General features: G+C 45.1%; 1 protein-coding gene across 3 annotated transcripts in view; it reads left to right on the forward strand.

The window, feature by feature from the left end:
- Positions 1-19321, forward strand: part of PDE1A (phosphodiesterase 1A) — a 198924-nt gene that overhangs the window by 145745 nt on the left and 33858 nt on the right. For all 3 annotated transcript variants that reach the window (XM_077319537.1, XM_077319536.1, XM_077319539.1), the window contains exons 3-7: positions 8231-8413; positions 9264-9330; positions 10427-10543; positions 13986-14126; positions 15116-15216. In XM_077319537.1, the coding sequence (XP_077175652.1) occupies positions 8231-8413; positions 9264-9330; positions 10427-10543; positions 13986-14126; positions 15116-15216 (609 nt within the window). The remainder of the gene's footprint in view (positions 1-8230; positions 8414-9263; positions 9331-10426; positions 10544-13985; positions 14127-15115; positions 15217-19321) is intronic.

Raw genomic sequence — 19321 nt, forward strand, 5'->3', positions numbered from 1 at the left:
GCTGAGTCAACTTCGAGCTGGCCGCTGGGATCGAACTCCCAACCTCATGGGCAGACAGATTTAGACAGCATTTCTGCCGCTTACCACTCTGCGCCACAAGAGGGTCTTAGTATAGCACAAATCTGACCTTTCCTGGTTTGAACAGGTGCTCAACCGTTAGTCTGCAGGTTCCAATTGGCCCTGCCACATTCCTGAGCATTTTGCAGGAAACAAACTAAACCAAGATCAGTATGAGTTTGTTCCAAATAATTTGCTCCTATTTCTGTTTTACATACCACTGTAAGTCTTTTTACTCTAGCTCAAGGCCAACGTCTGTCATTTCACACCGACTTGGAAAGTTTCCCTTCTCCCGGTTTTGTTTTTGAGAGAAATAGACTGGGTCTATTTGCACTTAAGAGAACTATGAGGTATTTTCAAGGACGCAGTGGAGACATTTGAATGAAAAATTTCCCAGCTGGTTCTGGGCAGTGGTGGATAAAAAAAAAAAAAAAACCCAGTCTGTTGATGCTTGACACTTATGTAAAAGAGAGAGATTTTGCTGTGGTAATTCCGAATGTGATTATGTCATGGCGAGTGTAGTAAACGCCAACGAGGATTAGTGGTAATTCTTCCGATTTGAAGGAGGCCAGGGGAAATGCCAGCAAATCTGACATTACCAGTAAATCTCACCGCTAGCTGTGCCTTAAATGATGTCAGAACGTCATCCTTATTCCTGACATTAAATGATAAAACAAAAAGCTGGCGATGGCAAAAAGCTTTATTCAGAGCGAGTTCCTAGGTATAAAACCTTGTTTTCGTGTTTTACTTCCTCAGTAAACTTATTTCTTAATTGGTTTTCTTTCCAGAGGTACAAACAAAGTCTTCAACCCATTACCTAATTCTTATATTTTATATACCTTATACCAGGGGTAGTCAAACTGCGGCCCTCCAGATGTCCGTGGACTACAATTCCCAGGAGCCCCTGCCAGCGAATGCTGGCAGGGGCTCCTGGGAATTGTAGTCCACGGACATCTGGAGGGCCGCAGTTTGACTACCCCTGCCTTATACTGTGTATTTTAAGCCATATAATTTGGGTCTATTAGTATCAAAGGTCCATAAAGGGAACTATCTTATAAATGACCCAACTAATTCTTTATATTTTAAGCCATATAATTTGGGTCTATTAGTATCAAAGGTCCATAAAGGGAACTATCTTATAAATGACCCAATTAATTCTTTATATTTTAAGCCATATAATTTGGGTCTATTAGTATCAAAGGTCCATAAAGGTAACTATCTTATAACTATCTTATAAACTATCTTATAAACAAATTAGGTAGTGGATTGAAGACTTTGTTTGTATATCTGGAAAATTATAAAAAGTATGTCAGAGTTGTGTCAAAAATAAGCTTTGTGAGATAAACATCGTGGTTTTTTTTTACTTACCCTCTCAAAAATCTTGCAAATCTATATATCAAATCATGAAGCATGATTTCCCTTTTGCAGATATCTAAAACTGCAGATTAGGGACACTGACATAAAGGAGATCTTTCTAGAAATGTGGGGGTTTGTAGAAAAATCTGAAATCTTTTAAAACAACAGATTGGGAGTTTAAGATTGGGAGTTTAAGTCTCCCCCAAATGGAGGAGCATTGTCTGTGCATACGCACACAATGCAGCTGCATGTCAAGATTTCAGGCTTGTAAATAAGACTCCACAGTGTTTCAAGATGGACAGTTATGGACGCTTGGACAATTATGGCAGAAACCAAGGGTTTCTGACGCTGCAGGTGGTCAGGGAAGGGCCAGCAGGAACCGCTGCTGCTTTTGGACCCTCTGAGCCAGTGAGCAAACAGGGAATATGGGGGGAAGAGATGGGGGGGGAGCTATTCCCATCTTCCTGGAAGCCTCCTTTGTGCACAATGCTGAGGCAGGCTCAGGACTGCCCACCCCCCCATCAGACCCGCTGGAAGAAGAGACAGAGGCTTCCCTCTTATAAGCTGGATGAGGATAAAACATTCACTCTTCACACACAAGGAAGTGCCCAAGTGATGAAATACCCAAGAACTGACTCTCCCCCTCCTCGTTCTACCCATTATGCAGTTCTTCTGGCCTGCAGGCCTCTTCTTTCATCTCACTGTTGAATTGAGAGGTGATTTGTAGTCAAAGCTGCAGCAGCTCTCCTTTCTTTCTGTCTTTGTCTTAAAAGGTTAGAAATATTTCCAGCTCCCCCTAACTGCTGCCGCGTTACTAAAAATCTTCCTGATGTTGAAGAAGAAGACTCAACTACAACACTTCATTTACAATCATTTCCATCAGTACAAAGGAAGAAGAGTTGGTTCTTATATGCCACTTTTATCTACCAGAAGGAGTCTCTAAGGGCCATTTTGCATGGTGGTGGCAGCACTGGGATGCTGCTAGTTTATTGCAATAGAGCTTCATGCTCCACTGCTTCTTGTGTCCCTGCGAGGCACAAATTTTGGCAGTGGACTCAGTCCACTGCTCCTTGGCTTGTCAATCACAAGAAGCCACCAATCACAGCACAGCAGTTCTCTCATGGACTGAAACTTTCTCTCCCCCCCCCCCCAGGCCTCGTCATTAATTTTAAAAATAGGTACTTCCGCATTGCTATGTGGTAATACCACAACATATATGCATTTTAATAAAAATCAAAACTGCTGTGTTGCTATGGAGAAATGCCGGAACGATACAGCATCCCTTTTTGGGATTTGTGTTCTTTTGCACTTTATTTCTGTCTGAGTGCATTTCTGAGATGCTAAACATGATCCCTGGAGCCCAAAAAGACATTTTGTGTTAATTGTTGGCTTAAAAGCAGAGCACTCAGACCTGTATGATCAGGAGAAGGCTGCCCGATCACCCCTCCCCTCTTTCCCAGCTCATTTCCCAACTCCAGAAAACAGAAAAGGGGTTGTATTTTGCCTGCCTGATCCCATGGACACTTTAAAGAAGATTTTATTTTAGAAGAAGAGGAGTTGGTTGTTATACGTCACTTTTCTCTACCGGAAGGAGTCTCAAAGCAGCTTACATTAGCCTTCCCTTTCCTCTCCCACAACAGACACCCTGTGAGGTGGGTGAGGCTGAGAGAGCCCTGATGTTACTGCTCGGTCAGAACAGCTTTATCAGTGCTGTGGCGAGCCCCAGGCCACCCAGCTGGCTACATGTGGACGAGTGCAGAATCGAACCTGGCTCACCAGATTAGAAGTCCGCACTCATAACCACTACACCAAGCTGGCTTTGGCAAGGTAGGTTTGAGGTCGCCCTGCAACGCAGACCACGCCATTAAAAAAAAAATTACTCGGAGCAGGAAACGGAGAGAGGAGGGCGGTTGCGAGGACAAGACAGCACTGCAAAGACTATCATGTCTTTCCCCCTCCATACGGGCTTGCATCTGGTTGCTCACTGGTTGCTTACTGATGGTACGCATGATTTAGGTTGTCAATGCAGTTTTGCCAATTCCCCTAATCATGATTTAAAAATGGCCGAAACTCAACTCAGATACTGGACAGCTTCGGGATGCATGCGATGTTATGTGGAGGGGGCTTGAAAAGCCGCCTTCATTCGAAGGCTGTCCAGGGTCAGATACTTTGTGCGGAAATGGCTGGAAAATCTCCGTGTTCCCTTAAAGTGGGGCAACGGTAGCCTAAGGTGCACCAGGCCAGGGAGGGGGCCGACTTTGTGGTGACATGTATTGGAAGCGGGGATTAGCCCTACTTCCCTATGGGCACCCTCCTGGCCTTCTCCATCTGTGTGAAATCAGCCAGAGTGGCTTACTATAGCCTAGCCTTCCTCTCCCCAAAACAGATATCCTGTGTAGTGGGTGGAGTTGAAAGAGCTCTGACAGGACTGCTCAGTCAGAACAGCTCTATCAGGGCTGTGATGAGCCCAAGGTCACCCAGATGGCTGCATGTGGGGGAGCAGGAAATCAAATCTGACTTGCCAGGTTAGAAGCCACTGTTCTTAACCACTACACCAAGCTGGCTCTCCCTCTTTCTTCCCTAGGCCAGCTAGTTTAAGGAAAACACACACACACACTTTCTTTTCTGTAACAAGCAAAACCAAGTCCCCAAAGTGACTGCCACTTGCTCCCACCAACTTTAAAAGTTTTAACACAAGATTCTTTGGCCAGTTAGGCACCCACTTTTCACAGGGCAACTAAAGAGGAAGTGAGGAGGACATGTGTTAGATGGGGAGATAGTGCCGAAGGAATGAAAGAGAGGGAATTCCCCCTTCAGTTTCTTACAGGTCCCCATTTGTTATCACTAAATGCCAACATTCTCCAGCGTCTGGCATTTGCCTTCACGTGCTACCTGTGTTAATTGTACCCTTTTGAAGTATGAAATGTGAACAGCGGCAGGAATGACCGGAATATCCAAATATCCCCAAAAGTCCTGCACGGGGCTGTGCTTCCAACAAGCCAACTGATAAATTATTTTAATACTTAAAGGGCTAGATTTAAATCTAAGCAACAGTTGCCTAGAATAAATCAAAATAAATTGCCCATCTAGCCCAAGATTTGAAACACAGTCCAGGCAGAAGCTGGATATGTATCAAGAGGCTGGAAACTGTCTAGCTCACTCACGTAATCATCATATTTTTAAAAAACAGGCGTAAATGAACAACTCTGAATTGGTAGGCCTCTTTAAGTAAAAAAAACTTTACTTCAAGGGTGTCCTCTGGAGATTATCTATGGTTTGGTATCATCTTACTGCCATCAAATTGAACCTGAAGGACTATTCCTCCAAAGCTGTGATGATATCTGTGGTAAACGTGTGGTCCTGTATCACAAGGGTTTTAGGTTTCAGAGGGCAGCCATGATGATTCTGCTGCCGATCAACTAGAATCTAGTCCCGTGGCAACTGGGTATTAGATGTTCAGACTATGAGCTTCAAAAGTCAAACCTTCCCTTGTCAGATACCTTCACCTGATGAAGGAAGCTTTGACTCTCTGAAATTCATGCCCTGAAAAATCTCATAAAATATACCACAGGACTTGAATTTAAGAGTTCGACGTGTAAAGTTCCCATCTAGCAGAGCAATAGGAGTGATAACTTAGCACCCTGAGGTGTATAGGCCCCATTAAGTGTTTAATAAATATGTTTCCCACTTGTCTGGAAAGTAACAGCTTTTAGTGGAAAAATCAATATGCCCTGATTATTTTCCCCAGTGGCTGGACTTTGTTGTAAGAAAATTGAGCCATCAGGTAAGGGTTGTTTCCAGCTTTAAATTGCACGTTTGGAACTTCTAGGACTGCCAAGACTGGGGGGGGGGGGGCTGGGGTACAAAATAATGAGGGCTCTGGGGGCCTTATTACTGGGCATAGTGCCCCTGGAAGATGAGATATAGCATACTTGTTCCAATGAAGCATCTTAGTGTCCATGTAATGTGAGGGACCAAATGTGTGTGTATGGGGGGGCAGGGGGATCTTTGTCTTGGGGGGGCAGTGATTGCAGTTGGCAGCCCTACTGCAACGCTGATTTAATAGAAAGAGCTTCCCTCAGCAGGATTTTGGCTCCATATCAATGCCCCCCACCCCTGGCCTGGCTATCCTGCAGCAACTAACTTACATTTCCTCCACCCCAAATCTCCAGGAATTTCCCAACCTAAAGTTGGCAACTCTGTTTGTGCATTTGAGAACTCACTTTTGAGCATGGAACTTTCAGCATGGTGTCTTGACCCCAGAACACCCTGCCTCCAGGGGGGCAAGGGAGGGAGTAGGGACACAAGGACAATGTATCATAAATAGGCCTATGTGAATGACCTTACCCAGAACAGAAATGTAATCTGACAATATTATTTTAGGATTGGTGTACCCACATAACTATGTATTTTGGTTAGAAACCCAAGTTTTAATAAATATTAAGAATTCATTAAAGGACACTCTTATGTCTGATCCCTGAGCTTGTTCCAAGGTATACATGAAGCCATTGTGTATGTGGCCTTCTGCACTCATTCCAGTAATAGAGAAATAAATCTCTATGCTGCCCACTCCCTTCTATCTTTTCTGTTGGCCAATGGCCAAAACAAAGACTCTTGAACTGAACTGAGCTAAATCTGTCCCCTTGGATGCAGTGAATGATTGCATCTGTGCCGGCATGGCAGTCTTTACCTACTATCATCCAAAAGGCCATCAGAATGACTATTAAAGGATGTCCTTGGAAATTCCCTAGTGAGAATTGGATTATCTGCTACTTGGTAGGCTGGATGCGAACTGTGCCTTAATATGTTCTAGTAAAATGGCTGCTTTTGGAGCTTTACTTTTGAGGACAGGCCATTCAGGAAGATTGGGGCAGATGGCCAAGGGCAAACTAGGCTTTCTCATGGTATGGAATGTGTCCAGAGATGACCTAAGGCCATCTAAATAATGTCCATTGCATCGTAGAATAATATCTATAGGATATTAGGGAACTCTGAACTCTCCCTAAAAATTAAAATGACTAAACTGAGGCTCTCGTACTTTGGTCGCATTTTGAGAAGAGTAATAAGAAAAGACAATAATACTAGGAAAAATTGAAGGCAGCAGGAAAAGAAGAAGATCCAACATAACATGGATTGACTCAAGCCACAACCCTCAATTTTCAAGATCTGAGAATGGCCATTGTGGAGGACATTAATTCACAAGGTGGCTGTTGGAAACAAGCTGACGGCATTTCATATACACATCTGGTACATTTTTATCTAGTCTTCTCTCCAAGGAACTGACAGTGGTATACTTGGTTCTCCCTTATTCTCACGGTTGGGTGAGCTTTTTCTCATGGTTGGGTAAAATAACTGACATACTTGACTATTGGCTAAACTTTAAAGGTGTCCCCATTCTGCTATGGGCCAGAAGAAAGGTTGAGAGTGAGGCAAACATTTTGTTGTTATCCCATGGGTAACCATGGAGGCCACGAAATGTGGGCTGAAGTAACTGAATTTCCAGGAAATTAATCCAGGCAGGAATAAGGTTCTCTTCCACTGAATTACCGCCGAGGTCTCAAGAGCAGCTCCTGAATTCATTATGAAGACAAAGAGGACCCTAAAGACAACTGAAGAATGATGAGGAAACTACATTTTTAAAAAGGTGGTTTTGAAAAATCTGTTTCCTTGATTTTCTGTGAGTGTTCATCACTGTCGAGGAAGCCCCCCTGTCTGGGCAAAATAACAACTGTCAAAGACAGAAGACAGAAATGCAGAGGGGAAAGCATTAATTTGGAAACCGTGGTATGAACATTCAGTCTTTCAACGTGCCCCTGGCCTGACAGCAGGAAAAGAGAAAACACCCCGGGAGGACAGAAGAAATTTGTTGTTGATATAAAAATCAGATGTATTCATGTTCTGAGCATCAAATTTTGTCTCAAGGCAAAAACAAACTGCATCTTTCAGGGGAGGAGAGGCAACACTTCAGTAGCAAAATGAGAAAAAGAGTAACTTCCATTGCCAAAAACACAGCTAAGAATTCTGCAATAACTAAGCAGTTCTTTTCCACTGCAAATAGAGCTTCCTGTTTGTTTTGCTTAAGAATGATCTGATCCGTGTTTACTAGCATGACTGTAAAGGAAGGGGATAATCTTTTATTGGATTAACTTGCTCATAATTGCAAAAGTAGCGTCAGCTTTTTAAAATATGATCGAACGGATGCATCAAATTTGTCTTTGGGTGTTGCGTTTGACCAATGAACACACCACGAAAAGAGGACGGTTCGAAATGAGTATGATAACAGAAGAAAGAATCTAGCCTAGGCTATAATAAACATTTAAACAATTTATCAATAAATATAGATAGAAATGTCTTATCTCTTCTTTTCATTGTCATAGAACAACCAAAACGGCCTCAAGATCTAAACCATTTTCAAAGGTATTTTCATCAGTGGTTGTTATCAGTGGTTGTTTTTCCAACTTTGTATTTGCTGGTGAACTCCTTCACTAGGATCTATTCTTCTTCACAAAATTTAAACAATATATATATTGGCCTTTGGCTCACAGGTATGGGGAAGTTTTAGCCTTGGAGGGAAGTGGAAGGAAGAGGGGGTGGTCAGGGTTGCTGGACAGACAGGAAAGCCGGTTGGAGGATAAGGTACTCAGGGGCGGGACAGCTGTCCTGAGTGGGTGTTAAGCGCTGATTGGCACTTAAGCCATGAGACATGCTCCTCCTCCAAGCCCTTACCAGAAATATTACGTGGAACAGCTGTGATTTAACTTGGTACCTATTTTTCCATTCATATGTTTTAAAAGTGCGGCTCTATACTTGCTTGCAGGAGGCTCTTGGACACCGAGGACGAACTCTCGGATATCCAGTCCGATTCGGTCCCACTGGAAGTACGGGATTGGTTGGCTTCGACCTTCACGAGGAAAATGGGGATGACAAAAAGGAGGCCAGAAGAAAAACCCAAATTTCGAAGTATCGTGCATGCCGTGCAAGCTGGGATATTTGTAGAAAGGTGATTGAGGCTCCTGTTAATAATATGACCGGGAATTAACGCGCATCTAAATCAAAGTGGTTGACAAAGTGAGCTTTAAAGAACTTCGGATCGCTAACTTTGAATTCAAAAGCTGGTAAAGGGTTGAACCAATTGCTGTAAACCAGCATCCATGAACTTCAAGAAGATCTGGCTATAAAATTTGATATGCATTTTTATTGTCTCTAAATAACAACAGAAAGAGTGAGTCTCTTCCTTTACATCTCATGTTATTCATCATTCAATAAAGCGTTCTCTTAACGGGATATTTGACATGATCTTGACATGACATGAAGCAAAGATGCAAGAGAATTTAAAATATGTTAAGGAAAGAGCGACATTGTTAAGCTAGCATTTTATTCTATTACTAATTTATACTCCCCTTGGCGGCTATAGAACATTGTTCTCAGATAGATTAATGGAGTTGGAAGGGACTTCCAGGATCATCTAGTCCATCCCCGGTACAATACAGGAACTCACAATTAACTGCCCAGCCACAGTGACCCCAATTTTATGCCCAAGTGATCCCTCCAACAAAAATCTCCAGATTCCAGCCTGGCCTGGAGGAAATTCGCCTACCATCCCACAGCAGCAATTAGCAATTCCGTGGGTATGTAAGGAAGGGCCACAAGAGACAAACACTGGCACATCCCTTCCTGCCCACCCACCCACAATCTGCCCAAGTTAATAAAATCAGCATATCTCTGAGATGACTATCTAGCCTCTGCTTAAAAACTTCCAGTTTGGCCACCCATGTAAATTGATATGCTTTCAAGGATCCCTTCACCACTCGTTTTCAGGGACCTTTTTACTTAGATTTCTTCTCTTCTAGAATGTATCGAAGAACTTCTAACATGGTTGGTTTGGCCTATCCAGCAGAAGTGATATCAACTTTTAAGGTGAGATCAGTTCAAGAATTGTTTACAATATTTGACTTGAATCTGCTGGAGCTTTTCGGCAGGGGTCTGTTAGGGGTCAGGGGACCAATCTAGGACATTTGAGACTGCAATGGAAGGGGAAACAAGAAAGTTACTATATGGAAATCCTTCAACAGAATCACTCTGGTAGGGTAAGTCCTTGTGTCTCTGTCGGTGTTAATATCATCAGATTATTTTCTGTATGGATATTGGCTTTGCTAAAACATAGAGGGTCCAGTTCTGAAAGCAAGAGCTTCTTATTTTATTAACCTGAACATATATATAATGTGTGAGATCACTTGTCTGCCAATCCCCCCCCCCCCCCCGGTACGAATCTGCTAGTTGTCCTGGAACCCCGGGACATTCGCCTGGCCTCGACCAGGGCCAGGGCTTTTTCAGCCCTGACCCCAGCCTGATGGAATGAGCTCCTGGGAGGGCTACGGGCCATGGTGGGAGCTATCGATGTTCCGCAGGGCCAGGCTTTTGGTTGAGGCTACGAAAGAAGAGCCGTCCTGGGGAATAATCTATGACCTGGAGGTCCCACCTAACAGCTGATCTGTTTGATTGTACCGGAGCACGGATGTAGTTAGGATAGGTGATCCACTGATTGGTGTAGGGGAGGAATGGGGATCCGCCATCTGATGGAAATTTTAGATCATTTTGGTATTTTACTGGGGATTCATTCAAGGGGTTTTTTATGGCAATTGTATTTTATACTTTTATCTTGATGTTAGCTGTCCCGGGAAGACTATGTCGGGAGGGGAGGGGTATAAATCAATCAATCAATCAATCAATCAGTCAATCAATGTATTAGCTTGTCATAATGATCCGGATAACCCAGGCTAGTTCACTCTCTTCAGGTCTTGGTAGCTAAGCAGGGTTGGTCCTAGTCAATATTTGGATGGGAGACCATCACGGAAGTTCAGGGTTGCTACAGAGAGGTGGGCAATGGCAAGCCACTTCTGAACATCTCTTGCCTTGAAGACTTGACAGCAACCCCACCCCACAAAAAAAACACCAAAGAAGAAAGCTATGAAAGTTCTTAATGATCTGCTTTCTCCTTTGCTCATCTCTACAGGATGTTGATAAATGGTCATTTGACGTGTTTGCCCTCAATGAAGCAAGCGGAGGGCACAGCCTGAAATTCATGATGCATGAATTGTTCACCCGATATGACCTTTTGAGCCGTTTCAAGGTAGGAAACATTACACGAGGATACCAAAATCAAAGAATCCACCTTTTCCCTATAAATAATAATATGACATGTTGTAAGGACTGTAATAGGATGGGGAATAGCATAAAAAGCAAGCTAGGAATGGGCCACATCCTGCCACCACAGAATCGCCTTTGTATTGACAGAATGTGCTGCCCTTACCTGTATGGGTGTTAAGATACAATCCATTGTGGTGAACTAGGAACTTGTTCTACAAATAAGGAACAGTCAGAGTCACTGCTTGTCACTGCAGAGTCACTTCCTCTTGAGGGCAAGAACATATAAGCTAAACTTGCCCTTGAGGGCAAGAGGAAGACCAGATAAGGACGATCACTGTGAATAAATGTATGTTTGGATGGATATCTGAATGGAGTAAAACCTTCTACAGTAGTTCTGAGAAGTTTTTCTCTCCAAGCAGACAACCTTAAGCCAAAGCCACCCTTTTGAGACATGCATATAGGTCTAGCAAGAGGCAATGTGGTGGTCAAGCTCCCCCCACCTCCAGCAGGTGTCAGATATTTAGAGGTATTAAGTACTAGGAGGACATAAGGAAGAAACTTCTGGAGAGTTCAGGGAAAGTTTCTTTGACCCAGCCTGACCTGGTTGGTGGGTGGGAAAACAAAAGATAATAAAACTCCTGAGAGCAAGCAGAAAGACCTCTTTTGTGCTGATTCCATCAAAGCAGCCCTAACTCTTAACTGAGGTCTGTGGGAAGCAGCAATTGCCATGTTCTGGCCTAAGGGGGACCTGAAGGTAATGGATCTCCAGTAAACATCTGGGAACTTCCTAAACTAAGGAGCCTGCCTTATAGTTAATTTCTTATGGGGTATGTATACAGGGAGGAACAGAGGAATTGCATTTTACTTTTTCTTTTGAATCCCTTGCTCAATCTGTTGCTGTCCTAAAAATATACTTGTAAACACTTTCTTTGTAATAAATGCTTTATAGCTTTTGATCTTGGTAATGGTTCTCGGACCTCCATCATCTTGGACATGCTATTTTAAAAGGAGCACCAGGAGGAAGGGGGAGGGCAGTCAGTTTGCAAGTGGCTACTCTCCTAGTTGTGCACAAGGAAGTAAACTCTCCCTGTGGAAATCAGGCACTGAGTAATGGGAGACACAGATAACTTAGAAGAGAGTCTGGGAGTTGGGCAGTTCCTACAATGATCAAGTGGTAGTGGCAGTTCAACAGAGAGAAAATCTTCTTGTGAGTGTTGGGAAAACCCTGGAGATTAGGTTGGAACAGGACCTGCAAGCCATAGCCATGACATTCCCTAGAAACAGAATTGAGGAAGGATGAACACTAATCAGAAACCTGAAAGGAAGGTAAGCCGGTAGGAGATAATGACCCGCTGGTGACCTTCCTTGATCATCAGTTGTTCATTTGCTGGCAGGGGCTCCTGGGAATTGTAGTCCATGAACATATGGAGGACCACAGGTTGACTACCCCTGGTCCAGACAGAAGAGGGATGAACTCAAAATGGTAATGGCTGGGGCTGGGTCTCTCTTTCAGTACAAATTCAAAAGAGAGTAGCCTTTGAAAGGCCACTAACTTCAAAAGACTTTGAAGGGCATATTTTATGTGTGTCTCCTTGTTTATTACTGGGCTGGGAAGGTAAGATCAAGTTTTTACCATCAGAAAAATACATCTTTAATGTTTAGAAAATGTTGGAGATCTTTCTTATTAATTATGCACCTTCTCTACAAATGTGTATCGAAAATAAAATGTGTACCAAGGATATAAAATTAAATATAGAAAAAGTGGAGGGAACTCCACTTTGTCAGCAAACTAAACAAGAAGAGAAGTGAAACAATGACAGACTTCTAAACCAGCCTTTCTCAATCTTTTAAAGAGAAAAGCCCTGAAACATTCTTCAAGCTTAGAGAAACCCCAGAAGTTGTACGGTTTTGCAGAATATGACTGGGAAGCATAGCTGTGTACATGCCTCCCCTTCCCATCCCTCCCAGACCCAGCAGGGGTCATTTGGTAGGGCAGGTTGACATGACCATATCTGTAAACCGCTCCGCGGTTAAAAATAAAAGCCTAAGGGCAAGTTGGGAGGAGTTAGGGCGGGTGCTGTCCGTGATAAAAACTCGGCAGGGCGAATCAGGAGCCGCTTCGCGGCTCCTGATTCGCCCCTCCGACTGTCACTCCTGGCCCAAGTAGGCAATGGCGAGGCGCGCGAAGCGCACCTCACCATTGCCTGCTTGCCCGTCGTGGACTGCGCCTCGATGCGGCGTCCCTGCTCCTTTTCAGCCGCACACCCTCCCAACTTCCGCCCGGAGCCGCACAGCAAGCCCACGGCTCCCGCTCGCCCTTCCCCCGATGAACGTGCCAACGCCGCCGGCCTCCGGAACCCCACCACCTCCCCCACCGACCCAGGCAAGCCACCCACCGCCACTACGCCCCTAAGCTTACCACCCTCCCCATCCAGCCCCATCCCCACGCCCCACACCGCCTCTGTCGCTGCCCGCGCCAACACCCACCCCCCAACAAGCCGCCCCAACTCCGCCGCGCTTCCCAAACAACACCCTACACCCCCCACATGATCCTTTCCCCCCCCTCCGACGCGCCCCTACTTGCCGCGTCGCCGCCCGCTGCGTTCTCCCACGCCGAGTCCGAACCGCTCGGCCGCCGCTCCCAGGCCGCGCCACCCGCAAGCCTGGAACAACACCACCAGACTGATCCACGCATGCGCGCCGTCCCGCGCATGCATCTCTCCGTTCCCCCACCCTATCCCCGCCCACCCAACACAGCCAGACCACGCATGTCCCGACTTCCGGACATGCGTAGCTCTCCTGCGCCTCCCCCTCCCCCCCAACCCCGACCGCCCGATCGACTCCCACTGCACGACGCCACACCGGCCCATCCCCACACTCCGCCCTCCACCCACCCTTCCCGAGCACCGCCGCGCAACCTCCCCAAACCTCTCCTTCTTGCCCATTTTTATAAGTGGGCTTTGTTTCTAGTATGATCATATTACCCCAAAATGTTTAACACATTTAAAAATATATAAAGAATTGATTGATTTACTTCCACCTATTTGGGAAACCCTTCGAGGGCCGTCAAGAAACCCTCGTTGAGAAAGCCTGTTCCAAACAGATAAAGAAAAAATTAGTACATGATGAATTTGTAAATCCCCATGCAAGAAAGGTGTCTCCATTCTGAAGGGATCGCATCTCTAATTTAGTATTATGAGCTCTAAATGAAAGTACATGAAAGTTGCTGTCTGGATATGCCCTGAAATGATGCTGTATGTAATCCCTGCAGGTGCTGGGGTTTTTTGTTTGTTTCTCTTTATTGCAGCGTTTTGGGTGACTTTTGGGCACTGAAATGGCTCAATTAGCCATGTGTGTTGTTTGACTAAGTGCTTAATGGAAATGCAAATTTTCGTTTTAATTTTTACCATGTTTGCCTCTTGCAGATCCCCGTTCCTAGTCTTATTTCATTTGGGGAGGCTCTGGAAATAGGCTACAGCAAATACAAGAACCCTTACCACAACTTAATCCATGCGGCGGACGTCACACACACTGTGCATTGCATCATGCTTCTGACTGGTATCATGGTAAGAAATGTCAAAACTGTATGGTCTTAAGACATGCAGGGAATATATGGCGGGTTCCCTCTTATTTCAGCCTCTAGGGGGCACTTCTCCAGAGGTTGCTCTGGTGGCCAGAACTGCTGATTGTGGGGGAGCATGCCTGAAAACTTTCAGCGTCTTGGGGACTATGCACCTGTACTAATGCACCATGCATGCAGCTCAGGTCATGGCTGGTTGATTCGGTGGTAGTGGCAACACATGCTCATCTTACCGGGGGCACAAGTGAGTTAATATATCAGAGTTGCACAGTCATAGAAGCATGAAATCACATGCAGTAAATAAACTCCAAAGAATTATATTCCAGAAAAAGTATTGTCACATCCCTGCCGACTTCTCAGTGAAACAAAATCAGTATTTCAGCAAAAGTAGTTTATTGATAAAGCGAAACAAAGCTCATGGTACTTCTTGTTGAAACTGATTTGCTAGGTACATACAGATCAATACATTTCCAAGTTGTCCCACCCTCAATGACACATAAATATGTCTTGACTCATGAGCAAGAGTGAATTCCCTCATGGTTTCTGTGCCTGGGACGGGGTGGAGCCTGCATACCTGCTCCCACCTTAAACTACCTCTTGCCTCTCCCCTCCCAGTCCTCCTTGAGCCTGCCTGTTAACATGGGTGGTGATGTCACTTCCAGTGACATTTCATTTTCAGGGGTGGGGCAGGGAGGCGTGGCCAATTGGCATTACTTCCGGGCTTCCTCAAAGCCTGAAAAATTATTTCAAGGGCTCCTCCATGGTCAAAAGGTTGGAAAAGGCTGCTCTAGTCTCTAAAAGGAAACTTTGCGTGATAGCCGACTACCTTGAATGATTTTTTTAAATTAGCCCAAAGGGCAGTCCAAAGTGCACTCCATCAGAGACAACATAAGGCACAATTGACCTTTTCTTGGCATCAACTTTCACTAGAGTTTTAACTATTTGCACTAATGGACTCTTGTTTTTGTTGGCTAGCACTGGCTCACCGAACTGGAAATACTAGCGATGATCTTTGCAGCTGCCGTCCACGATTATGAGCACAACGGGACAACAAACAATTTCCACATTCAGACCAGGTAAGTTTGCTGCAGAAAACGGAATGATGAGATTAGGAGCCATTGAAATCAAGGGCAAAAGAGGTCCATTGTCTGGGCAGTAAGTGTCCTGATGACTTTGTTCCCCGTAGGGTTGCCAGACCTCTTGGTGGAGGTGGGAGACGCCTGCCACTAGGTCCTAACCACAGCCATTGATCAGCTGGCCAGCAGGAGGGACATACCAGGTGAAAAGAGACAGGCTAGGCCTCATAGCTGGCGTCGCACAAGAAGTGACATCATCACGCTAGCAACATCCATGTGACGCTCTGGTATTTGGACAAAAACTCTATGATAGAAGCTAGTTTTAGCATAGAATTTTTGTCCAAGTACCAGAATGGCTGTCCAGATCTCACTGGCATGATGACATCACTTCCTATGCCACACCAGCAAGAAGGGCTAAGCCTTTTTATTTCTCCTTGTAATTCCCCTCCTATCTCTCACGAGTGGCCTGTAGGGACTTGGTAGCCCCAGTTCCACAAGACTCCAAAGGTACTCTCCTCTGTCAATAATATTCATAACATATGACCATGGTGCCCACCAATATATTTCCTGGTGCCTGCCAAGTGTTTTTGGAAAGAGTGTGTGTGGAAGGGGAGGGCTTTTGCTCAGCAAGCCTTCTAATTGGTCACTGGCAATTTGATTGACTGTGTGGATTTTTTTAAAAAAGAAACATTGCTTTGGCAGTAGATGCCCCTCCAGCACAAGGATCTGCAAATATTTGACTGATGGTAAGCTTTGGAGACCATTTTGTGGCTGGCTGTCCCTCCTTTGGCCACCATTTTGTGGATGTGACCACCATGCCATGTCAGAATTCCAAAAGTGCAGGCAGGCTCAAAAAGATCGAGGACCCTTGCTCTAAAATGTCTTTGGCCAAATCTTCCTATTTGGCTTTTAAACCAATGGCTATTGCAGGATAAATCCATACAGCATCTGCATACCTTCGGCAAGGTGTGGTGTGTTGTAGCTGTGGGTGAATCTTCCACAATGATCCCCCAGAATGAGATTAGTGAGTCTTGACAACTGGTATTTCAACAACTGTATGCTTATTTTCAGCTGTGAAATATTGGGAGGAGCTGAGGTTTTATTTATTTATTTATATCCCGCCACTCCCGGGAAAGCCGGCTCGAGGCTAGTAATACAATAAAATCCCCACTATGAAACTCCCCATAAACGATAAAACAGTTTTGTGCTAACCTTTGATCTGCTTTTATTTGTTTGGTCAAATGTGCATAGAGTTTTTAAGGCAGGGTTGAATCCAAATACGTGATCGACCATCTTTAATCTGAAGCAACCTTTCTCGGCCTTTTTACCATTGAGAACCCCCTGAAACATTCTTCAGGCTTCCAGAAACTCCAGAAGTGGCACAGTAGTGCAGAATATGGTTGGGAAGCATAGCTATGTCCATGTTCACCTGGAGACCCTCCCCACCTCCTCCAGGCCCATCATTGGCCATTTTGCGAGAGGGCGGGTAGACATGACCATGTATGGTCATATCACTCAATAAATGTTTAATTTTTTAAACTATATAAAAAAATTAATTAACTCCTACCCATTCGGGGAACCCTTCCAGGGCTGTCAAGAAACCCCAGGGTTTCCTGAAACCCTGGTTGAGAAAGCCTGGTCTATATCTTGTAACTGAGAGCCACTGATGGTCCTCTGGTCACTCTTCTTAGATAGCATGCCAGACATCTCCCCCCACTCCAAGCCGGCATCTGCGTCTTAGATATCTTCAGGCTAAAGTAATAACTCCTGTCAGCAGAGTTCACTGCAAACCTGTGGATGCCGGTACGAGAACAGACCTTTAAACTAAATGAAAATTGAATTCAGCTTATTTCCCAGAGTGAATAGGGATCCAGCCTACCAGATTTAGTAACATTTTTTGTGTGTCAACATGTTACTAATTAATCGTTCCATTTTTTAAAAAATATTTTTCTTTTTATCCTCAATAAACCCTGCAAGTTTGACTTGCTTGATTTCAAGCAAAATGTATCACCCAGTAATTTTCTGCTAGAACTGTCATAATACCAACTTTGTTTTGGCACTCTTAGAGTCTTCCCAGGCACTAGCTCTGGCAGATTCATAAGCACTGCCATGCTTGCATTCTGGAGTTGCCAGTCTCCAGTTGGGGGCTCCCAGAATTATAATACTGCACCAATTAATTTCCATCAAGAAAATGGCAGCGGCAGGGGGTGGACTGTATGGCAGCAAAAATCTGCTGGGCTTCTGCCTCATTCCAAAATCCAGCTTTCCAAGACTTCACATCCAAATAACCAGGGACTTCTCAAGCTGGTGTTGGAGAGGCTGTCCCTTGGAGGAGGGCAGGGAGTGGTTCCTATTGGCTGCAGAAGATAGGACCCATAGTAATGGCTTCAAACTATATGTAGAATAGTACCAGCTAGATATCACCATCAGAGTAGTTCAGCAGTGGAATCGGCTGCCTCAGGAGGTGGTGAGCTCCCCCACAGTGGTGGTCTTCAAGCAGTGGCTGGACAGATTCTTATCCTGGAGGCTTGAGGCTGATCCTGCATTGAGCAGGGGGTGGGACTAGATGGCCTGCCTGGCCCCTTCCCACTCTAGGATTCTTTGAGTCTAGTTCAGCAGTGGAATGGACTTCCTGTGGTGGTGGGGAGCTCCCCCACACTGGCAGTCTTGAAGCAGCAGTTCGACAGATACTTATCATGGATGCTTTAGTTTAGGCTGATCCTGCATTGAGCAGGGATTGGACTAGATGGCCTGGATGGCCCCTCCCAACTCCATAATTTTAACACTGTAAGGTGGATTTGTCATTCTATTAATTGTGTAATCCGCCCTGAGTTTTCAAAGACACAATGGAATAGAAATCGCACAGTAAATAAAATGTTGCTCCAAATATGGCCACACGTGTCCTTTGGTTCCAAATCCGTTCGTCCTCAGGGACCTATCTACAAGGCTAAGTCGACCCACTGTTGGATATCGCGTTATCCTTGCACAATTGTAATAATTCACAACGCTGTTTTCCTGTGTGAGCAGGACCATTCGGAACGCAAAGGATCACTATACTGCAGGGGTAGTCAAACTGCGGCCCTCCAGATGTTCATGGACTGCAATTCCCAGGAGCCCCTGCCGGCGAATGTTGGCAGGGACTCCTGGAAATTGTAGTCCACGGACATCTGGAGGGCCGCAGTTTGACTACCCCTGCTATACCGCAACAGTACTGTGCTATTCAACAAGGAGTGGATTCAGCTTACGTCCACTTTCTCTGGACAAATAGTTCTACTCGAGGATCCGGGGCTTCTCCCTCTTCCGCAGTAACCGAAACCTTAGATTCTATGCTCTCTTTGCAGATCAGGACTGAGAAAGCCTTCAAGAAGTTGTTGCTTAGCAACAACTAAGGGGAAATGGAATCTCCTGGAGAGAACAAACCGCATTTCTTCACTAGGCTAGGCTGAAAGAGTGTGGTTTGGCTCCATTGGAAGGAGCCTGCAAAACAGAGTGCCCCAGATGGTGTATAGTGAGCATACAGTTGTAAGCTTGTGAGCTTTTGCATAGGTGTAAGTAATGGGGGCTTTATTATAGGGGGGGCCATATCTTTTGCTATAGCTGGAGACCTCCTGCACCCTAGTCCCACATTGCTGTGCAATGCAGCAGTGGGAGAAATGGGACCCAAAAACTGACATCATGGCGATACTATGATGTCACTTCCAGTTGATGTCATGCATTGCTGGGATGCTTTAGCAATCCTCCAAACTTCTATGGTTTTCCCATAGAGGTTTGTGGGGGTTGCTAGGACATCCCTGATGATGTGTGATGTCACTTCCAGGTACACAACTCCAAGTGATGTCACATGACCACAGACCCTAAAGGACCTGTGGTTTGATAGCACAAGAAGAAGAAGAAAGAAGAAGAGTTGGTTCTTATATGCTGCTTTTGAGCTACCCGAAGGAGGCTCAAAGCGGCTTACAGTCGCCTTCCCTTTCCTCTCCCCACAACAGACACCCTGTGAGGTGGGTGAGGCTGAGAGAGCCCTGATATCACTACTCGGTCAGAACAGTTTTATCAGCGCTGTGGCGAGCCCAAGGTCACCCAGCTGGTTGCATGTGGGGGAGCG

The sequence above is a fragment of the Paroedura picta genome, chromosome 2 (assembly GCF_049243985.1).
Source record: "Paroedura picta isolate Pp20150507F chromosome 2, Ppicta_v3.0, whole genome shotgun sequence".
Classification (NCBI taxonomy): domain Eukaryota; kingdom Metazoa; phylum Chordata; class Lepidosauria; order Squamata; family Gekkonidae; genus Paroedura; species Paroedura picta.